Here is an 18,350-nt window from a genome sequence, read left to right as displayed (position 1 = left end):
AATTGTTCTTCAGGAGGGAGTCGAAAACTCAGAAAAGAGATTCACAGCACTCGCAGTCAAGAAAGGGTTAACTAAAAAAAATAGGAATATATTAAGCTTTGGATTGGAAAAACAAAAAATGCAAACCCAGTCCCTCTCACACTCACCCCTGTGTTCTCACTCATAACACACACGCATCCCTGCTCCAGATACACACCCGCCCTCAGGTCCACAGACACACACACACACACACACACACACACATACACACACACACACCCAGCAGGGCTGGTGGAGGAGGGGGAGGCCTGGTGCCCTCAAGGCCTGTCCCTCCCAAACCCCCCCTCACTGAAACAGCAAAGCTAAACTAAACCCGGGCTCTAGGGACACATGCAGGACTCCGCGGGCTGTGCTTGGGGTGGGGGGGGGGGGGGCAGACACAGAGGCCGTGGCGGGGACAGGCAGCCTTAGACGACTCTGTTCTCCAGGACGGCCAGCCGCTTACTCACAGCTTCCAGTGGACTCGGGGTTAAGGAGAGACACAGGCTGACCAGCGCGGGGCAGTGACGGCTGTGGTGTCTACACTCGGGACCCCGCTTCCTGTAGCTTTAGGCCTACTGGGCCCCCCATCCGGGATCCCACCTCACCCTGACCGAGCAGGGGGAGCTGTTCCCGGCCTGGCCCTTCTGAGCCAAGACCGGTGGTAGTCGTGTCACAGAAAACCTGAGAAATGGGGAGTCCCCAAGTACCATGCTTTCCCGAGGAAGGCTAGGACTCTGTATGCGTGTCTAGTCTCCAGAGCTTGGTTTCTGCCTCAGTTTCTCTGTTGACCTTCTAGGAGCCTCTGCTTCTGACAGGAGCCGTCCCAAAGCTGGTGCCAGCCCATCTGGCCAGAGTCCAGCCCGGCTCCAGAAGGAGGCAGGCAAGGCGGAGCCATTGCCACCACCCCTTACACAGGAGCGAGGCCCCCTCTCCCCTCCCCGCAGTGCCCTGCCCTACCCCCCTGCCCCCTGCAGTGGCCTCTGGGAAAGGATATGTTTCCTGGTCAGAGCCTGCAGCAACCCCTCCACCGTGGTCTGGAATTTCACAAGGGACTCGCAGGCACACGGGTCTTCCTCTGGAGTGGACGGGAAGTAGGGGGAGAGAAGGGGGGGGTGGTGAGTGGTGGCGAGGCAGGGGGGCGCAGGGCAGACACGACCCAGGGCCAGGACAAGGGAGTCTTGGGGGAGTGTGAGCTCCGAAAGATCTGAGAAGACAGAGAGGCGTGTAGGGTTCTGAGGCCGAACTCCCAGGAGTGACCCTGAACGTCTCCCCAGTCCCTCAGAGCCCTGAGGAAAACCTCCATCAATAACACCTCCACGCTGGTTACCTACTACGTGCAGGACACTGCCCCTGGGAGCCTCTATATCCCCTTGGCGACTTCGCCCAACACTTGAGGTTTGAAAGCATGAGTCCCATTTCACAAACGAAGAACCCGGGAAGTGAAACAACTTGTCCATGGCCCAACAGCTAGCTAGAGTCAGAGCAAACATGACTCTGGACACCATATCCTCTACCACGGGAGGATCAGAGGAGGTAGCTGGGTTCAACTCCTATCTCCTCTGGTTATTCACGATTGCCCCCCCCCCTCCGGGCTTGGCTTTCCTGTCCGTCAAATGGGGATGATCATATCCTACCAAGTAGGATCAAAATATGTCTGCTGGTTGCCGAAGTGAGACTGACCAGCCTTCCTCGTGGTCCTGCCAATTCTTGGTGCCCCGGCCCCTGCTGACGGTCCCCACGCGTAGCCGGTTCCAGGATGGCTCCACGATCTCCCCCTGGGCGCCCCGCCCCCCACCCCGCCCATCAGTGCCATCTCTGGCCTCACTAACCCACACAGATCTTCTTCTGCAACTTCTTGCCGATCTGGTTGATGGTCTTGAAGTCAGCCGTGTAGAAGTAGTGTTCAGCCACGGGCTCTGAGGCGATTTCCCTCAGCTCGTCCTCCACGGCATTGCCCACACCCACAGCAAACATCTTAAAGCCTGCCGAGAGGAACAGGATGAGTGGCAGTGGCCATGGGGGACGGAGCAGCCACGGCTGAGCCTGCTGGGGAATGCCCGCGCAATCAACACAGACACCTCCTGGTGGCAGCTTCTGGAATTGCAGGCACAGAGGCCGGTAGGAATTGCGGGACAAAGACAGCATCCGTCAAGATTCTGCTACCTGTCAGACCTGCACTGATTCCCTGTACTGGGAGCTTTATAAGTGCATACGCCCCACAAGTGTCCACCTGGTGGCTATTATCACTCTCATTAAATCGGCGATAAAACTGAGACGCAGGCTTGTCCCAAAGTGGGGCTACCTTCCAACAGTTGGTGTGTCCTTGGGAACATTCAGCTGGAAAATTTCCCAGCCCCACCTACATAAGGACCATCAGAACAAGCTGCTTGCTTTTCTGGGACCTCCGTTTTCTCATCAGTATAAGAAAGAGGTAGGGGCTCCTGGGTGGCTCAGTGGGTTAAGCGTCCGACTTCGGCTCGGGTCATGACCTTGAGGTTTGTGAGTTCGAGCCCCACGTCAGGCTCTGTGCTGACAGCTCGGATTCTGTCTCCCTCTCTCTCTGCCCCACCCCCACTCACGCTCTCTCTCTCTCTCTCTCTCTCTCTCTCTGTCTCTCAAAAATGAATAAACGTTAAAAAAAAAAAGAAAGAAAGAAAGAAAGAGAGAGTTGGGCAAACCGATCCCCCCTCGTTCACGTTGAACCTGGGTTGAGGGCAGCGAGCAGAACAGACAAACTACAGTCGAGCTGTTCCATATTTGTCCTCCTGGCCATCAGTGGTGTTCAGGGCCCAGGCAGCACCTACCAAGGTCCTTGGCCTTCTTGGCAGCATCATTAATGTAGTCCTGGCTCCGGCCGTCAGTGAAGACGATGCCCACCTTCTGGGCACCGGGCCTCGCCCCGCTGGACACGGTGAAGGAATTGTCAATGAGGTACTTGAGGGCAGCCCCGGTCATGGTGCCCTTCTCCATGTAAGACATGTTCCGCACAGCCGCCTTAATGTCCTTCTTCGTGTGGAAGCGGCCCAGCGGGAACTCCTGGCGGACGGAGCTGGAGTACTGCACCAGCCCCACTTGGGCCAGTTTGTCCGACACGTCCAGTGTGTCCACGATCTGATTGATGAACTTCTTCACCAGCTCAAAGTTCTCCGGCCGCACGCTTTTGGATCCATCGATGAGGAAGACCAAGTCAGTGGCCGAACTGCCACCACGGCCGTTGCATACTGGGAAGGGCAGAAAGGAGAGGAGGCGAAGCTTAGGGACTGCTTGTTCCTCCCGACCGCTGGGTCGGGTACCCCTCACACACCAAGCTCTGTCCCGGGCATTATCCCGTCCCATCGCGTCCTCAGAACTCCCTCTAGAAAGCCAAGGCTCCTGGCCTCGTCTCACGTAGCATTGCAAACTGCAGCTCCAAAAGTCGCGGCACCAAGATTTGAACTCAAGACTATGTAACTCCTTCCACCATTACTAAACCCGCCACCCACCGCGACAGAAAGAGGGCCACAGTCAGAAGATAACTTTCTGCAGACCCCAAGTTCTGGAAGGCATCGCTCGCCTTCGCAGATTGGTCCAGGAACAAAGGGCAGAGAGGAGGCTCTGAGGGGCTACTTAGAGGGTGGCCAAGCCCCAGCCCCTCCCCTCCCCACCCTCCCCCTGGGCTTGCCTGCCTCCAGCCCACTGACCGTTGCAGGTCTTGCCATCACTGTTCAAGGTGAAGCCCTCCCGACAGGCGCAGGTGTAGGAGCCCGGGGAGCTGAGGCACACCTGCTCACAGTCGTGGTCTCCTGTGACACACAGGTCTGACACCACTGTGGGGACAGGAGGAGACTCAGAATCTCATAGTCACAGGGCCTTGGACATCTTGGCCAGGATGGCCCTTCACACACCCAGAGAAACTGAGGCCCCCCAACTAGGTGAGGTCCAAGCCCCAGGCCCTCCGTCCAGGACCCGAACCACTGGCCACCCCTATGCGGACTCTCTGAGCCCCATCTGGTCCAGCCCCTCCCCTATTGACTCTCCAGCCACGCCCCCACACCGCCCCGCCCCCTGCCCTGGCTGCCCCGACTGCTCAGCCTTGGCTCTGTCCATCCCCGTCCGACTCCGCCCTGCCACCCCCCCCCCCCACACCTGGACTCAATCCCGCTGTCCAGCCCCTCCCCGATGCTCTTAGCCACGCCCATGCCCCCATCCAGCCACGCCCCCGTTATGGCCCCGCCTCCACACCCCCATCCCTGCCCCGCCCCTTGCTTCCCCGGAAGCCCCCTATCCTCGTCCAGCCCTGTCCAGCCCCTCCCAGCCCCGCGCACCGCAGAAGGCCTCCTGGAACTTCTTGGACAGCTTTTCGATGACGCTGTAGCTCTCCACGTAGTCGACGTGCTCGTCCTGCGGCTCGCTGGCGATCTGCCGCAGCGTGGCCTTGTCCACGCGGCCCACGCCGATGGCGAACAGCTCAATGCCGCTGGCCCGGGCCCGTGCAGACACGTCCCGCACGCTGTCCTGGGGCCTCCCGTCCGTCACCACGATGACCACCTGCGACACGCAGGGCGCGTGAGAGGTCTTCCTCCCGCCCTGGGCTGGGCTGGGCCCTCCAGTAAGCCCCCGAGATCACTAGCAGAGGAGGACACAGAGGCCCCAGAGGCCTGCCCAGCCTTGCCCAGGTCACACAGCTAGTCAACTGCAGGTGGGTCTGACTCCCCGCCACGGTCTTGCCCCAGGGAGGAGGACCTGGCTAGGAGAAGAGGAAAGAGGTTTCCTCTGACTGAAAGACCCGGCTGAAGTGTTCTCCCCTCTGACTGGGGCCTCTGGATCTCTCCCCCTTCAGGCAGACACCTCTGTGATCATCTGAGGGCAGGACCCTGCCTCCCTCCTCAGACTGGGACCTCTTGAGAACCCTGCAGTTGAAGTGTGCCCGACACCATGCAGTTCTGCCCGTTGGCCACCAGAGGGCGAGCGAGGCTAGCGAACGGCGGCTCGGCCTCCAGTCTGGCCATCTTTCCCCTCTAGGCCCTGGGAAGGGGCCTTTAAACCTCCCTCCGTTCCCCAGGATGCTACCTGCCCTTTCCGTGGGGGAAAGCACTGTCTGCTCCCCTCCCACAACGCTCCTCTGTTTGTACCCTGGGAAGGGAGACAGAGGGGACCCCGGGGCCGGTCCCAGCCCTGGCCACCCCCAGCTCTGCTAGAGTCTGGGGCCCAGAATCCAGCCCGGCCCGCTGCTTCTCTGCTTCTGACCTGGGCCTGCTTCTGATTCCCGGGTCCCCACCCTTAGCCCTGGGGCCCGAACCCCTGGCCTGTAGTGTGGTGGTTAAGGCAGGCCTGGGCTGGAAGTGCAACTCACCTTCCCGGTGAGATGATTCATGGTAAGAAGCCAGGAAGGGGAACTATTATTTTCCGTATCCCTCCCGTGGAACCCCTGGGAGTGGTCTCGAACCATCCCTTCCCCCAGAGGCCTAGACTGACCTAGCTATGACCGTCCGCTGCCCCAGCCTGTCCCATTCCCCCCGCCCCCCATCAGTCCAGCCTTGCGACCGTGAACCCACCTTGTCGGGGCTTCCCACAGGTGAATTCCAGGCTGGCCACCCACTCACCCAGACCCGATGGAACTCTCTCCCCCCCGCTTGTCCACCCTGGGCTGACACCGTTCACTAGAGGTGTGACAGCCACAGATGTCACCACCATCCCCTTCACCATGTCTCTCCATCAGGATCACCCCAGGCCACCACATCCTCCCAGTGATCGTGACCGTCAACTTCCTGTCGGAGTTTGTAAATGGCCCTCACGAGGTACGACCAACAGGCCGCCTCATAGACCAGCTCTTTGAGGCCTGTCATGGCCGGGATTACACGCTGTTGTCTGTAAACATGCCTACCTCTTATTAACTGGGCAGGATGCTTAAGCCCCCCCCACCCCACCCCATGCCTCAGTGTCCTCATCTGTAAAAATGAGGACCCCGCCCCCAAGCAGGACTGCATTCACTCGGCACTCATATGTCAGGCGTGTGCTCCATGGGGATAAGAAGTACATCCCCTGGGGCTGGGGGCCTGGGCAGATAAACGGTGACTCCTTGGGGCCATCGAGGGCTCTGAAAGGGAGGCGCGGGAGCCTGTGGGAGGAGAGAACACCTGACCGGCCTCACAGGCCCCGGACGGAGCCCTGGAAAATTACACCGTGGGCACCAGGTCCGTGCAGCCCCTCCACACACCCTACTCAGAGCCCTTCCTGACGTCAGCTTGTGGCACGTCGTGTCATTTTTCTGAACCCCTGCCCTCGAAGGCTTTAAATAAAAAAATAAGCTGGGGTGCCTGGGTGACTCAGTCGGTTAAGCATCTGACTCTTGATCTCGGCTCCGGTCATGATCTCATAGTTCGTGGGATCGAGCCCCATGTTGGGCTCTGTGCTGATAGTTCAGAGCCTGCTTGGGATTCTCTGTCTCTCTCTGCCCCTGCCCTCTCTCTCTCTCCCTCTCTCTGTCTCTGAAAAATAAATAAATAAATCATTTTTAAGAATGAGCTAACACGGACATGGGACCTGTTGCTGCCAGGTGCTATTCTGAGCGCTTTCGACTATGAACCCAGAGGCTTCCTGACGGCCCCTTGGGGAGGAGTTATGTTACTCCTGTTTCATAGGTAAGGGACACTGAGGTATAGATTGCTCAGGGTGGCACGGCCAGTGTGGCGGAGTGGGGGCTTCAATCCAAAAAGGCTCCACCACGGAAGCATCCGGACTGCCTCATTCTGCCTTGGGGAGCCAAGGTCAGCGAAACTGCGATAATCAAGTGCTCGCCAGATCGGGGTCCTGGGGTCAGACGGTGGATAGAGTGGGTTCAAATCTCAGCTCCGCCACTTAGCTTAGGCGGGTCTAATCCACAACCGTAAGAAGGCCAGCCCGTCAGGTGCTCTGAGAATCACGCAGGTGACGCTCTCAGCACACAACAAGACGCCGGCGGGGAGGGGCGGGCACGTACCTTGCTGATGTCGGGGGACCTAGCACGGCCCCCCTCGGCGTCGCTGAAGGCTTTGGTGATGGCGAACTGGATGGCCAGACCGGTCATGGTCCCCGTGGACAGCGGCCGGATGCCGCGAACGGCCCGCAGCAGCGCGGCCTTGGAGCCGTGGGCCCTCAGGGGGAACTCCTGCTTCACGGCGCTGGCGTAGTTGACCACGCCCACCCGGGTGGCGTTGGGCCCCACATCCAGCGACTCGATGACCTGGGACAAGAACACCTTCACCTTCTCGAACTCCACGGGCCTCACGCTGCGCGAGCTGTCCACCACAAACACCAGGTCGGCGGGCCGGGTCCGGCAGAGGTGCCCTGCGAGGGGGCAGGAAGGGGGAGGCAGAGGGCAGGGGGCCGAGGTCAGGGGCTACTTCGACGAGACTCGAGGCCCTAGGCAGTGTAGATTGAACCTGGGCCAGCCTTCTGTCAGCATGTGGACGGCCCGGCAGGCCATTTGCCAAAGGCCCCACCGCTCAGCCCAGTGGGAAAGACAGAGGCTCAGATCTCGGCCCCGGGGAACTCACTTCCCCTGCCTGAGCTCAGTTTCCTCTGTACAATGAGTCTGTACAATGAGCTGACAATCCCCTCTTTACCGGATCCTTCGGGGGCCCAAGCAGGAGTGTGTGTAGGGCACGAAGCAGGTGTCCAGCAGGGAACGAAGGAGAAGGCAGCCTTTAAATTGTTTCAAAATTTTTTAATGTTTATTTATATTTGAGAGAGAGAGAGAGAGAGAGAGAAACCGTGCACAAGTGGGGGAGGAGCGGAGAGAGAGGGAGACACAGAATCCGAAGCAGGCTCCAGGCTCTGAGCTGCCAGCACAGAGCTGGATGCAGGGCTCGAACCCACGAACCGTGAGATCATGACCTGAGCCGAAGTCACATGTTCGACCGCCGGAGCCACCCAGGCGCCCCAAGAAGACAGACTTTAAATCATGCTTCTCAGGTTTCAGCCCAAGGTGGCTGCCATAGCAAGGGCAGCATTTCTCCCGGGGAGGGGGTGGGGGGTGGGGGAGGGGGGAGGGCACAGCCCCAGGGTGGGGGGGGGGAGGGGGAGAGCAGCGCAGTGCCCATGAGCTTGGCCTCTTTCATCTCAGCATCAAAGTCAGTCACCAAAGTGGACCCAGCTTCCCTCAGCCCCGGAACCTTCTGGCTGGTGTCCCTGGGCAGGGGATAGGGCAGGGTTTCCTCGTGGCCATCTTGGCAGCCTGACCAGGTGGGTTCCTGAGACCTATCCCCAGAGAGGCAGGTCTTCCCAGACACCCCAGGAGGCAGCAGCATGGCTGGAACGAGGCAGATCAGGGTTCGAATCCCGGCTTAGCCGTTCTGCGGCCCTGAGCAGCTCACTACACCTTTACGGGCCTTGTCTGGGGGGCGGTGGGGGGAGAATAAGGCTCGCTGTTTAATGCTGTCACAGGCCTGGGCCTGCAGCTGGGCAAGGCTCGGTACAAAGGCCCTTCCCTCTGCTCCCCAGAACTGAGCAGAGCTTCTCCCCGGTGAGGGTGCAGGAAGGATCGAGAAAGGAAAGGTCTGCTGGGCTGTTCCAGCCCCCCAGCCACAATGCCCTAGGTATCAGAGTTCCTTGAGGTACCTTAGAAATGACCTTGCAGACTCTTCCTGGTCCCCATTAGTTAAGGCTACAGATGGGTAAACTGAGGCCCAGAGAGGGTGAGGGAATTAGCCACACCCCAGAGTAGAGGATCAGGTGCCAGGAGGCTCTGGGGCTATCTCACTATGTGGTCTCAGACAGGTCCTCCCTTCTCCGGCCTCAGTTTCCCCACATGAGCAGGACGAGTTAGGCGTTCCAGGATTCAGTGCCCAGGGCTAAAGCTCTGGGAATGGAACAGCAGGTAGGACCCCACCCTGAGACATGGCTGGAGAAGGGAGCATGGAGCCCTGGCCACCCCAGAGTGGCACTCAGCGGAGCCGTGGGCGCGGCCCCAGGCTCAGTGCGGCTCCAGACGTCAGCTGGCTCTCGGTGTAGCCTCTGTCCTCAGGGAGACTGGCCTTTGCACCATGCATGGTCCCTGAGGGCGGCCTGGGAGCTGAGACGCCCCAGCGAAGGCTCTCAGGCCACAGAGAGAGGTCCCGCTCGCGTCCCCCAACAGAGCAGACTGAGGGTCACCGCTGTCCTGACCCTTGTGAATGTCACCATTGCTGTCTGCTCCTGTGCCAGCCTCCGGCTACCCCTGCCTCCCTGCCCCCCGACCCCAGCGCACCCTGGATCCCGTTTAACCTCTGCTCATCTCAGTGCCCAGCCGCCCCCCCGCCAGGCTGTCGGCCAGTGTGGCCCAGCTCACAGGGACCCCCCTCACCTCTGGACTGGGGGGCGAGGCCCAGCGTGCACGGGGCCTGGAGCCACAGCAGGAGGCCACACAGCACGAGGCTGGTGCCCGAGATGGCCCTCATGGTTCTGGCAGCGAGGGCAGCAGCCGGCACAGTGGTGGGGGCCACTGGGGTCCAGGTCTTATCAACCTCTCTGCCCAGCCTCCCAGCCAGGCGGCCCCCCACTGGCGTGGGGGTGGCTGCCCGGGCCCCTAGCCCCTTTGGGGGGCGGGGCCGGGGCTGAATGGAGGTGTGTGTGCCCAGAGAGGGACGGAGACGCCTGGCCTGGGCTCAAGAGGCCCCTCCGACCACAAGGGCTCCTTTGCCTGCCGAAGGAACTAGAACGGCAGCTGGAACTCAGGAAATCTCGGGTGGGCGGAGGGCGGTTCCGCCACGGGGCTGGAGCCTGCACAGACCCAAAGCCGCCCCTCCGAGCCCGGGGAAGCCTGAGGCCCGGGCCCTGCCCTGCACCCTCAGCCCCCGCCCCTGTCCTCTCACCTGCCCCGCTTCCAGCACGCTTCCCCTGCACTGCCTCGGCTGTCCCCTGCCTCTCCGCGCACTCCCTGCTCTGCAGGGACAACTGGCTTCTCAGAGCTCCGCTCCGGGCCTCTCTGGCAGGGTCATCCGCCCGGAACGCCCTTCCCTCCCATCCTCTCTCTGCCTAACAGAGTCTTTCCAGATCGTAGCTCAAACCGACACGCGTGTGCAAGGCCGGGAGAGGGAACGGTTACGAGCGCAGACCTGAAGCCAGATGCCCCGGGGGCTTGCCACCCGTGTGACCGTGGGCAGGTTGCTTCCCCTCTCTGTGCCTGCCTCCTAGGGTGGATGAGGGGAGCGGGGTCAGAGGAAGTGTCTCACGGGATTCGCTCGACAACCCTACCCTGACACCGATTTTGCAGAAGAGCCAGAAGCAGAGAGACGAAGTGACTCGTCTCAAGTCGCACCGCTGAGGGGTATCATCACCAGAATAGGGCCCCAGGCCGGCGCTCTCAGCGCCGCCCCCCTCCCCACCCCCACCCCCCGCTTGCTTGGGTGTAGCCTGGCGGAGGCATCACCTCTCCCGGACTCCTCGAGGGTTAGGACCCCCTCCCCGTGCTTCCCTACACTGTGTGTCTCACCCACGAGCTGGTGAGAGTCTGATTGGTTCATTCATCTCTGCATCCCGGCCCCGCCCGGGATCTTTGCTGAGAAGGCAAAAATAAAGGCTCGTACAGAAAGGAATATAACCAGGCATGGCCCCTGGCGCTGCAGAGAGAGGTCCCACTCGCGGTGCCACCCTGGGAGGCAGACACAGAGAGTGGTTGACGGGTTAGAGTAGGAAAAGCATAGGCTTGGCCAACTGACATTCTGTTACTGAACAGCTGTGTGACCTAGAGCTGGTAACTTAACCTCTCTGAGCCTCAGCTTGTTATGCAATGGGAATGGTAGTTCTTGGCTTGCCTGCCTCACTGGGACCACGTGAGGAAGCAGTGAGAAGCAGTAGAGACGAGGGTCAAAGACGTCTCATCTTTCCAGAGGATGGGATCATCAATATTTCAGACCCGTGTGCCTCGCTCTTTGTAAGTTATACCTCAGAAAGAAATGTAAAGACTTTTTTTTTTTTTTAGGGGACACAACCAGGGCGCCTGGGTGGCCCAGTGGGTTGAGCATCTGACTCTTGATTTCAGCTCAGGTCATGATCTCATGGGTTCATGAGTTCAAGCCCCACGTCGGGCTCTGCCCGTTTGGGATTCTCTCTCTCTCCCCCTCTCTCTCTTTCGGCCCCTCCCCTGCTCGCACTTTCTCTGTCTCTCTCAAAATAAATAAACAAAAACTTTAAACAACTAAAAAATAAAAGTGCCCCACCCAATGTTTGCACAATCTTGACCAGTCACGGCGGTCACACTCCGTTATTCGTCTCCTTGTTCTCCAGACAGACCCGTGAGGTCAGCAGCTCCAAGAGCATCAGCCCATTTGTCAGACGAGGCAACTGAGGCCCGGAGGAGCCCATGACTTGCCGGAAGCCACCCAGCTGGTTTAGGGACGCAGCCCAGCCTGGAACTCAGGCCTCTTGCCTCTTTGCCCCAGTTTTAGAGAACAAGGAAGCCAAAAGCATTTCCCTTTGCCGTTTCCCATTGACATTTCATTTATTCCTGACATTCATAGCCCTCCCCAGCCCCAAACACCAACTGAGGCTGCCGGTTCCTTTCCCCTCTCCCACTTTTAAGTGTGATCCTTTTCTGCAAAGACACTGCAGGGCATCGCGACCGCTCTGCTTCTCGCCTCCCCAATTTGGGTCTCAGCCGGCTCCCCCGCTGGCCACCAGCGCCCTCCGAGCGGGGGCGGGGGTGGGGGGGGAGTCACAGTCACTGCTGAACCGCAAGACCCGGCACGAGTCTGGAACAAGGGATCCCGTGAGCAAATGAAGAAATGAATTAAAAGAGGAAACAGATGACGAACGGGCTCCATTTCCCTGTGAACCGACGAGGGTCGGAGTGGGGTCCGCGGTGGTGACCGTGGGGCGGGGGAGAGGGGGGCGCAGGGTGCTGCCCGTGACCTTGCTGGAGGTGCACGAGGGAAACGTGAGCGGCAGCCTCCTGGCTCGGGGTCCCCTCCCCGATGCACGGGGCTGTGGCCAGACTTCAGGGTACACAGCTCTCTTGGCCGGGGCAGCAGCTGGGCCCATGAAACAGCTCTTTTAGTTGCACGTCTGAATGGCCGTTCTGTGGACCCCTCGGAGGAACACAGGCACCTTTTCTGTGTCACCCCTCCGCTCATTAGCAGGGCCACAGAAACGCGCCACAGGTAAGTCTCCAGGAGCAGAGATAGGGTCCCCCCAAAAGGGGGCGGCTTTCACATGCCACGGCGGGAGCAAGGGCTTTGGGGGAGGAAGTTCAGCATATACGCCGAGGAAAGAAGATAAATATTTGTGTTTTCGGGATGTGAAGCCTTTTGTCCCCCAGGAATGAAAATCGGGAACAGCGTGTCCGGTACGAGCCAGAGGGGAAAAAAATGCTCGCGAGTCAGACAGGCAGCCGTGAAGGGCTCTCACTGTTCCCTCTCCTTGTTTTCACATACCTCGGGTTTCCAGAAACTTAAAGCCTCTAGTGTTTTGTCCAAGGAAGCGTTTGCGATCAAGCGAGAGGCCCCCGGCAGGCGCGGCTGTGTACAAAGGGCACAGGACTCCCCTTCCCAGGACCCAAGACTCCGTTCTTTTCCTAAAGAGCAAATCCTGGTCCTTCACCACCACCCCCCCCCCCCCCAACCATCCCAAACATCACAGTTTGGCCGGGTCCACGCGTAACTTTACTGTTGTTTATTTACTCTGCCTCCTGAACTCCAAACCAGCCAACTCACTTTGTGAGCAACGTTCTCCCCCTCCGAACACTTCACAGCCGTGAAATCCCCGGCTTGAGGCCCAGCTTGCGAAGGTGTTCCGGTACGCCTTCAAATAAATTCGAAGCTAATTAAATTCAGCCCCTGCATCCGCGCGTGGCCAGAAGTTACCTTGGGTTCTGCCGGCCCTCGAAGTGCAAAACACCAGAATCACACCCAGCCGGGTGTGAGCCCCGGTTCCTTCACCCACCAGCTGCGCTGACTTCAGGTGAATCCCTTCACTTTTCCGCGCTTCCGTTGTCACGTCTGCAAAGCTGGGACCTCCGCGCCGACGTCACAGGGTGGTTGGGAACGGCATGTGTGAACACCGCATCCGAGTTTATTTTTTACTTTTTCGTTTTTGTGTTGCCTTCTCGTATTAGCTAGGGTAAGCAGACTGACAAATAAAGCCTCAAGTGGCAGTGGCTTAACACAAGGGTGTGTTACTCTCTCGTGACACGGTCCGGCGCTAGACAGGTGTCCCCCTGCCCAGACTCCTCCCAAAGCCGCCTTCATGTGACGATCCCACCGTTTCCAAGTCCTCTGTCTCTGGCCACAGGAATGAGGGCGAGACGGCGAGTGTCAGATAAGGAGTGCACATCACCGGCCTCTGCCTAGACGCCCAGGGGCAGGACGTGGGTTTAATGGGCAGTGACACTCGGTCACCCTCCCCAAGGGCAAAAAAGGCTTCCGTTGGCCCTCTATCACTTCTAAAGGAAAAGTCACGCTTAAGCGAGTATTCAAGCCTCTTCATGATCTGGTTTTTGCCACCTTTTCCAGGCCGTTCCAGTCTCCCTCCCTCCCCTGCTCCGTCCCCTCTCTTCTCCGCCCCAGAGTGAGTCACTCCCTCCTCCGTGTTCTCTAAGCATACTTTTTTCCCTCTTTGCAGCAGGGGCCGTGTCGGGTTTTACGCTTCCAAGGTACAGGGCGGCCCTCAACCAGTGAGGGACAGGAGCTGCGGATAAATGGCTTCCCCACTCCCTGCTGGAAGGTTCTGACACGTGCTTCTCGCGGCTCCTCCGAGGGTCTCCAGCAGGATGGCGCCCCAACTGCCCGCAGAAGTGGCCCGTGTACCAGTGCACTTTTACTGGCTTTCACCCCCTCCTGGCCTCCCCTCCCCTCTCATCGTGCTTCCTGGGGGCACCCCCCCCCAAGTAAACTACCTGCACCCACCCAAGTCCTAGTCTCAGGAGCTGCTTTGGGGAGAACTTGAAAACAAAGCCAATGCAAAGCCTTCCCGGGTGTGGAAGACCGAGACGAAGATGTGTTCGGGGGGGCCCTCCTGGGGGTGAGGGGGACAACAGGCCTCTACAGCGTTTGGTTAAGATTTTTCAGAAGAAAACTACAGATTCCCAGGGTCCACCCCAGACCTGGTGAATCTGTATCTCTAGTTCCCATGTAACTAAACCGCAGTCTCATCCAGCCTCCCGTAGGAAATGTGAATTCTCTCCCTGTCTCGGAAAGCTGCTGTCCAGCCCCTGGTAGAACACCTGTCGGACAGGGAGTTTGCTTTCTTCCAGAAGTGTTCCATCCAGCTCCGGGAGTAAGCAGGTCTCCCGTGTACCAAGTTCAGTGACCTGAAGATCGCGGTCAGGGCCCCGATGCGTCGATTGCTCCCTGATGAAAACAACCTCATTCCCTACGACCGTCCTTCACGACACACGGCTTTGCGAAAACCCAGCCTGGTGCCAGCTCGTGCGGCTTTTTGATTTGTCTCTCTCCCTCCTGGAGATTTGAGCTCTGAATTTCAGATAACCCTCCAGCTGGCAGAGCAGCATGTATTTTCTCCTCCATTTTCCAGAGTCCCTCACCTCTGTTCAAGCTGCCCGCAGCCCCTGCCCTGTGCCCCTCAGCCTCCAAACAGAGCCTCGGGAGGCCCCAGGAGACCACAAAAGATGTCCCAACAGCGGTCAGCTCCCCTGTTCCATCCTTCCGTGTCAAAACCCTGGGTCTACACTGACCGCGACCTCAGCCCTTCAAGACTGTTGGTTGGCTCTGTTGCCACTTCGAAGTTGAAGGAGGAAAAGTAAAACGTCCTCCAGGTTGGGAAAGAGCGATACCTTCATTTTTCTCTTGCTGTGTACCAAGGTAGGGCAAGCGTAGTGGCTTAAAAGACTGCAAATGTATTACCTCACAGCTCCTGCAGGTCAAGGTCAGAAGTCTGGGCACCACGACACCGGGTGTCCCCTCACACGGCTGAAATCAGGATGTTGGCTGGGCCTCGTTCTTCGGGAGCTCAGGCCCCTCTTTCAAACTTACACAGTGGTTGGCAGAAGTCGGTTCCTTGCGGCTGTCAGACCGACCCCCCTCCCTGACCCCCACCCTCTGGCTGGCTGTTAACCAGCGGCCACGCTCAGCAGCTTGTCATGGGGTCTCCTCCAAGGCCCACGCAGGCTTCAAATCCCTCCCATGCTGAGTCTCCTTTAAGAGGTCACCTGATTAGGGCAGGCTCACCCAATCTCCCTTTCTTCGAGTCTCCTGTGCCACGAAACATAATCTACTCACAGGGGTGACTATCCCATCCGTCTTGCAGGCTCCGCCCGCGCTCAAGGAGACAGAGCTCCCCAGGGTCATAGGTCAGCGGAGGCCATCTCAGAATTCTGCCTACCTCAGGTGGTATATATGTGTGCGTGGAATGAGGGAGGGCGGGAACGAGGGAGGAGGGCAAGAGATTGACAAGGAAACACAGCATCTTCAGCCTGCGGAAAGTTGTTCCAGGGTCAGTGTGGGAGGGGCTACGTGCTAACTTACTACAGCGCCGTGGTTAGTCTCGTAATTTGGTCTCCAGGCCCTTCCCTCCGTGGTGCCTTCCACGATGAAGGATGGTGGAAAAAGCACCCCCCCCCCAACCATGGAGCTTCATGGAAGATCTGGTTCTGTTCTTACTCACACAGTGGCTACGGGCAACGAGGAGTATTTGAGGGTCAAGGTGGTCCGCCTACAGCCTTCCCAAGGATGCCCAATGCCAGAAACATTTAAATCTTCCCTCTCTGCCCTCCCCAGAGATGCCTGACATCACCTCCCCAGGACAGAAGAGCCGGGAAGGTGACCAGTAAGATTCCTGATGTGTTTTGTTTTTGTTTTTTTTTCCTCCCATCGCCCCATTCGAAATGTTTTAGAAAACCTTTGGCTTTTCCCAAAGCCCTCTGTTAGGAACTCAGCTCCACCAACTGTAAAATTTCAACCACTTAGGGGCTCCTGGGTGGCTCAGTCAGTTGAGTATCCGACTCTTGATTTTAGCTCAGGTTATGATGCCAGGGTCGTCGGATCAAGCCCTGGGTTGGGTTCCTCACTGACCGGGGAGCCTGCTTGAGATTCTCTCTCTCTGTCTCTCTCTCTCTCTCTCTCTCTCTCTGCCCCTTCCCACCCCACCCCCCCAAAAAATCAGCAACTTGGTCAAGGTCAAGGCTGAATGTAATCATGCCGTTGTAAGTTGTGAGGCATTGCAGGTGAGACTCCTGGGCTGGAGCCACATGGCCACACGGACATGTGGTCCCATCTCCGGGTCTTTGCCCAGGCTGTCCCCCTGCCTGGGTCGGCCCCCTGGCACGTACAGCAGACAAAGCTGCAAGGCCAGCATCCTGCCTGCCCAGCTGGGCCACTGAGGTTGACCAGATGGACTCTGTTTATTTAGGGCCCTGGCTCCCTTGTGCCGGCTGTTCTTTGCCAAGCCTGCTGCCTATCAGAACGCTCTTGGTGGCTAATCAGGCAGGCTTCCTCCCGGCATGCCAGGAGACTAGAGTGTGAGCTCGGGCTCCCAGAGAGCCCATCCAGCAGGTAGCGGGCACACATCCAGAGTAGCTGCTCCTTACCCCCACGGGGCCGTGGGTGCCACCCAGAAGCACCCAAGGCGGGCCCACGGGTGGGTCATCCCCTTCCTTTAACCTGGCAACTGCTTTTCCTGACGCTTTTCATGGCAACCTAGGGGCATTCCCAGGGTGCCTGAGTGGCCATGAATCTGAGCTCCCCGAAAGTCTGAAGGGACCCCTCAAAGTGGAGAACTTGCCCTGTCAGCACAGGGCGAGGTTTCCCCATCTGCAAAGTGGGTATGATCACCCCGACGCCCCGGGGCCAATGGGGCGCAACTGGTGCCCGTCCTGGCCGTGGCCCCTTTGGGACACACTGCCGCAGGTGAGGCCTCTCGTGTGCCCATCAGGCCTTGCACATGCTGCCTTGGTCACACGCCCTACAAGCAGGCAGACAGGGTGGGAAGCTTCTATCTGAGGGCACATCCAGCGTGGCCACAGGTCAGCATTATGTCCCCCACTGTGTCCCCAAGGGAGCCTAAATGCAAACAAAGCTCAAAGCACCTTCTTCTGCTCCCCATCCTGTGTCCTCAGCTCAAAGCCGGGCCCCACCATCTCAAATGCTCTCCAGACATGGGCACCAGCCTTGACCTTCCCTCTTCCTCTACATCCAAGCCCTGGGGGTCCTGCTTCCCAAAATGCGTCTTGAATCTACCCAGCCCCGTGGCCACCGCCTGAGTGCATGCCCAAAGCCTGCCTCCCCTGGACCACGGCTGAGTCAGCCTGGGTCTGACCCCTGCGCCCACAGTGGACTCCCATCCCCCACCACAAGTGGCACCCTGAGCCAGGCCTGTCCCGAGTGCCAGGTGCACAACAGTGATTGTATGTCAACCCCTACCTTCAAGGGCCTGTCCCAGCCTCGAAAATCATGCCCCTGATCCTCTCACCTTGTCGGGCAGACAAGATAAGCTAGATAAGACAAGAGAGACGACCTCAGACTCCGGCCAGGCCCGTCGGAGTCCAACCCCAGCTCTGCCCTCCACCCGATCGTGACTTTGGGCAAGTGATCTGCCTGCTCCGAGCCTCAGGACTAATCATCACACGACACCTGCCGCCCAGGGCCCGTGGGAGAGTCGCAGATACGACCCTGAACTCCTCTCAATTACAGGGGAACGTGCCTGCTACCCACGCAGTCCTGAGACACCGAAGCTCCTGCTCGGGGACCCGGATCTGATTTCGCCCACTCTCCTTCCCTCTGAGAGACAGCCTGTGCGGGCGGTCCTCACCTGCCCAGCCTGCACGCAGCCCGCTCTTTCCTGGGGCTGGCTCCCTTCCAGGCATCCAGCTCAAACAGGCCCCCGCAGTGGGTCCCAACTCAGCCCTGTCAAAGGACCCCTGTGTGAGCCTCAAACGGGCCATTGATAGGGCCGTGGTGAGCGCTGCCCAGTGGATGGTGCACTGGCTTGGCTTGGCCAGGCCACTCGACTTCCCCACACCCAGCTATTTCCTGTCTCTCGGGCCAGCCTCCTCTCGGCCGCCTGGCCACAGCGCACAATCCCACCGTACAGCTCAGCCTGCTTCTCGGCTTCAGGCCAGGAGGGATGGGAGGCAGGAGGGTGTCGCTTCAGCCGGTCCTCCGGACGCACGGCCACGGCCCCCTCTTGGTGTCCTCTTGGTGAGGATACAAGGCTGGAGACAAGACCAATCCCCTTCCCCCTGAGAACTCTGTCCCCAGGGCTCAGTTGACGGGGGCTTCTGGGAAGCTCCTTTACAGGGATCGTCTCGAGAAGCAAGAGCTCACACATGCTGGGGCCTCAGACCTTCTTAATAGCCCCCAGCGTAGTAGAGAACAAAGGCGCGTGGTCCAATCTTTGGCTGCTTTGTGGCCTCGAGAAAGCCACCGGATGTCTCTGGACCT

At 59.1% G+C, this 18,350-nt stretch overlaps 1 protein-coding gene across 1 annotated transcript; it reads right to left on the bottom strand.

Annotated features, from left to right (window-relative positions):
• Positions 1-974: 974 nt before the first annotated feature.
• On the bottom strand, positions 975-9,501 carry MATN1 (matrilin 1). Its single transcript, XM_058693962.1, has 7 exons — positions 9,323-9,501; positions 6,980-7,326; positions 4,326-4,548; positions 3,702-3,827; positions 2,826-3,242; positions 1,851-2,003; positions 975-1,096 (listed from the first exon to the last, which is right to left on the bottom strand). Exons 1-7 carry the CDS (start codon positions 9,414-9,416, stop codon positions 975-977), a joined length of 1,482 nt encoding a protein of 493 aa, XP_058549945.1. The 5' UTR covers positions 9,417-9,501.
• Positions 9,502-18,350: the final 8,849 nt, after the last annotated feature.

Source organism: Neofelis nebulosa, chromosome 2, assembly GCF_028018385.1.
Source record: "Neofelis nebulosa isolate mNeoNeb1 chromosome 2, mNeoNeb1.pri, whole genome shotgun sequence".
NCBI lineage: Eukaryota > Metazoa > Chordata > Mammalia > Carnivora > Felidae > Neofelis > Neofelis nebulosa.
Note: the sequence above shows the minus strand (reverse complement) of the source record. Positions and strands in the feature narration are given on the sequence as shown.